Raw genomic sequence first — 3,631 nt, 5'->3', positions numbered from 1 at the left:
TTTTTGTTGCAGCTGTCATCATTGTTTGGCAGGCCCAGGCTGGATTTGAACCTGCTACCTTAGGTGTATGTGGTTGGTGCCTTAGCCACTTGAGCCAGAGCCACAGGCGTGGAGTCCCAAATGATTTCTTCTTTCTCTCTTTTTTTTTTTTTTTTTTTGAGACAGAGACTCACTGTGTCATCTTTGGTAGAGTGCTGTGGTGTCACAACTCACAGCAACCTCAAACTCTAGGGCACAGCTCACAGCAACCTTAACTCTAGGGCTTGCCTCAGCCTCCCAAGTAGCTGGGACTACAGGCGCCTGCTACAATGCCTGGCTGTTTTTTTCTTATTGTTGTCGTTGTTTAGCTGGCCCTGGCCGAGTTCAAACCCAACAGCCCCAATGCCTGGGGTTGGTGCCCTAACCACTGAGCTACAGGCGCTGAGCCAAAGTGATTACTTTTCTTTAAATGAGTCTGATAGGTTAGAATCTTTTCTCAAAACATTTTGGTTGTTACCTAGACAAAGGATTCAAGGCAGACTTCCAACTTGGGTTTTCCCCTTTGCCAGAAGCTCTGGTGCTTTTTTACTCCTTCTCTATTCCTTTCTGTCTAATAAAATCCTATCTTACCACCAAAAAAAGTTTTGGGGGTTATTAATATGTGATTTTTAAGCACATTAGGGATTAAAATATGGGCGCAGTGGCTTACATTTATGCAGATGAGGATGTGTTTATAACTTTCTGGAGAGAACTGGTATTTGTGTAAAGGAAAGAAAAGAGGAAGAGTGATCAACCAAGATTCAAACAGGAATAACTACTGTAGTATTGACCATTTAAGTGGCAGAGCAAGCTGCAGATAGGAGATGGTTATTAGCCTGATAATATTTCATCTTCAAGTTGCATTTGATATATATGAAGCAAATTTCCATAGTCCCTGAAAGGGAATATGGCAATATAAAAATATGTTTTAAAGAGATTAATATATCTGATAAGTGATACTGATAGAGTAACATCCTGCAATATCACTGGAGTTATCCACCTAGCCAGCCTCCCTTCCGAAGCCGTTAAAATGAAAGCTTCGGGGATAAATTAGCTTTTCCCAGGACCTGAAATGAAATTTAAAAGGAAACTTTAAGCATGTTAAATATTTTGATTATCTGCTTATGAAAGTTGAGGTTACCAGCCTGGTGTCCTGGTTCTGGCTGGGCTCTAACAGGCTTATTATTTATTAATGTTTAGGATTTGAAATACCAAATTGCTTTCTGTCTCTCTCTCTTTTTTTTTTTTTTTTTGAGACAGAGTCTCACTTTCTCGCCCTTGGTAGAGTTCTGTGGAGTCATAGCTCACAGCAACCTCAAACTCATGGGTTCAAGTGATCCTCTTGCCTCAACCTCCCAAGTAGCTGGGACTACAGGTGCCAGCCACATGCCTGGCTATTTGTAGAGACGGTCTCATCTCACTCTTGCTCAGGCTAGTCTCAAACCTCTGAGCTTAGGCAGTCCACCTGCCTCAGTCTCTCAATGCTAAGATTATAGGTATGAGCCACTACACCTGGCCTACCCCTTCTTTTTAAAGATAATTCTTTTTTTTTTTTTTTGAGACAGAGTCTTACTATGTTGCTCAGGCTAGAGTGCCATGGAATCAGCCTAGTTCACCAAATCTCAAGCTCCTGGGTTCAAGTGATCTTCCTGATTCACCTCCTGAGTAGGTAGAACTACAAGCCTTGGCCATGATGTCTGGTTAATTTTTTTTTCCATTTTTAGAGACAGGATCTTGCTGTTGCTCAGGCTGGTCTGAAACTCCTGAGCTGAAGGGATCTTCCCATCTCAGCCTCCCCAAGTGCTAGGATTATAAGTATGAGCCACTGAACCTGGCCTTTTAAATAATTCTTCTTTTCTTTGGAACAGGACTTGTTTACATTGGGCATGTAAACGAAACCATGGTCAGGTGGTCTCTTACCTGTTGAAATCAGGAGCTGACAAAGATATTCTTACCACCAAAGGAGAAATGCCAGTCCAGTTAACATCAAGGAGAGAAATCAAGAAGATTATGGGAGGTAAGTCTGTGTTTTTGGCAAACTTTTGGCTTGGTAATTTTTAAGGGGCTATGTAAATGTTCTGTTTTCTTCTTTTTAAGTGGAAGATGAAGATGATGATGACGACACTCTCCCCCAGCTGAAGAAGGAGTCAGAACTGCCCTTTATTCCCAACTATTTGGCCAACCCAGCCTTCCCTTTTATCTACACCCCCACAGCAGAGGATTCAACCCAGTTGCAGAATGGGGGCCCCTCCACACCTCCTGCATCACCACCTACAGATGGCTCTCCTTCGTTGCTTCCCCCTGGGGAACCTCCCCTACTAGGGACCTTTCCCCGGGACCACACCTCTTTGGCACTGGTTCAGAATGGTGATGTGTCTGCCCCCTCTGCCATACTCAGAACACCAGAAAGCACAAAACCGGGCCCTGTTTGTCAGCCACCAGTGAGTCAGAGTCGTTCCCTGTTCTCTTCTGTCCCATCCAAGCCACCAGTGTCTCTGGAGCCTCAAAATGGAACGTATACAGGACCGGCGCCAGCATTCCAGCCATTTTTCTTCACAGGAGCATTCCCATTTAATATGCAAGGTAACCCCTCATCAGCAAATCACTTCTGCAATGGGGGGGGAGTCAGTGTCCAGAGGGTGAGATTTCTTTATATATTCTGGGTATAATTAAAAACTTACCGGCTGGGTGCCTGTAGCTCAGCAGGTAGCTTGGGTGCCTGTAGCTCAGCTCCACATGCACTGGAGCTGATGGGTTCAATCCAGCCCGGGCCTGCCAAACAACAATGACAACTACAGCCAAAAACAATAGTTGAGCGTTGTGGCAGACACCTGTAGTCCCAGCTACTTGGGAGGCTGAGGCAAGAGAATTGCTTAAGCCCAAGAGTTGGAGGTTGCTGTGAGTTGTGACGCTATGGCATTCTACCAAGGGCGGCATAGTGAGACTCTGTCTCAAAATAAAGAAAAAGCTTATAGAAAAGTTGGCCGTATTAGTATAAGGAATTAGCTTAACTGAGATTTATAATTTTTTTTAACTTTTCCTTGATATACTTAAGTATTATTTGTCTTATATCATTCTTAAGAAAAGGGATATTCTCTTATATAGCACAATGATATATTTAAGAAATGTGACCTAGGCCAGACATGGTAACTCACACCCATAATCCTAGTACTTTGAGAGGCTGATGTGGGGGGATTGCTAGAGATCAAGAGTTTGAGACCTGCCTGAACCATATAGTAAGACTCCATTTATACAAAGAATACTAAAATTGGCTGGATGCGATGGCTTGCATAGCTCTGGTAATCTCAGCTACTTGGGAAGCTGAGTTGAAAGGATCACTTGAGCCCAGGACTTTGAGGTTGCCGTGAGCTATGATGATGCCACTGTACTCTAGCCCTAGCAACAGTAAAAAACTCTTGTCTAAAAAAAAAAAAAGGCAACATAACCTTGATGTAATATTCTTCTGTAATCTATTAGACTTAAATATTGTCAGTTTCCTCAATAATGCTTTTTGTAGCTATCTCTACTCTGCCCACCCCTGCCCCCTGCCCAGGATCACATATTACATTTAGTTATCTTATTGTTTGTCTCTTTTAATCTGGAACATTTCTTT

At 43.0% G+C, this 3,631-nt stretch overlaps 1 protein-coding gene across 1 annotated transcript in view; it reads left to right on the top strand.

Annotated features, from left to right (window-relative positions):
* ANKRD40 (ankyrin repeat domain 40) overlaps positions 1-3,631 on the top strand; it is a 13,317-nt gene that overhangs the window by 5,454 nt on the left and 4,232 nt on the right. Inside the window, exons 2-3 of the mRNA XM_012811532.2 lie at positions 1,887-2,035; positions 2,116-2,601. Of these exons, the coding sequence (XP_012666986.2) occupies positions 1,887-2,035; positions 2,116-2,601 (635 nt within the window). The remainder of the gene's footprint in view (positions 1-1,886; positions 2,036-2,115; positions 2,602-3,631) is intronic.

The sequence above is a fragment of the Otolemur garnettii genome, unplaced genomic scaffold (assembly GCF_000181295.1).
Source record: "Otolemur garnettii isolate 467f Iridium unplaced genomic scaffold, OtoGar3 scaffold00162, whole genome shotgun sequence".
Classification (NCBI taxonomy): Eukaryota; Metazoa; Chordata; class Mammalia; order Primates; family Galagidae; genus Otolemur; species Otolemur garnettii.
This window is presented reverse-complemented; position numbering and strand designations above follow the sequence as displayed.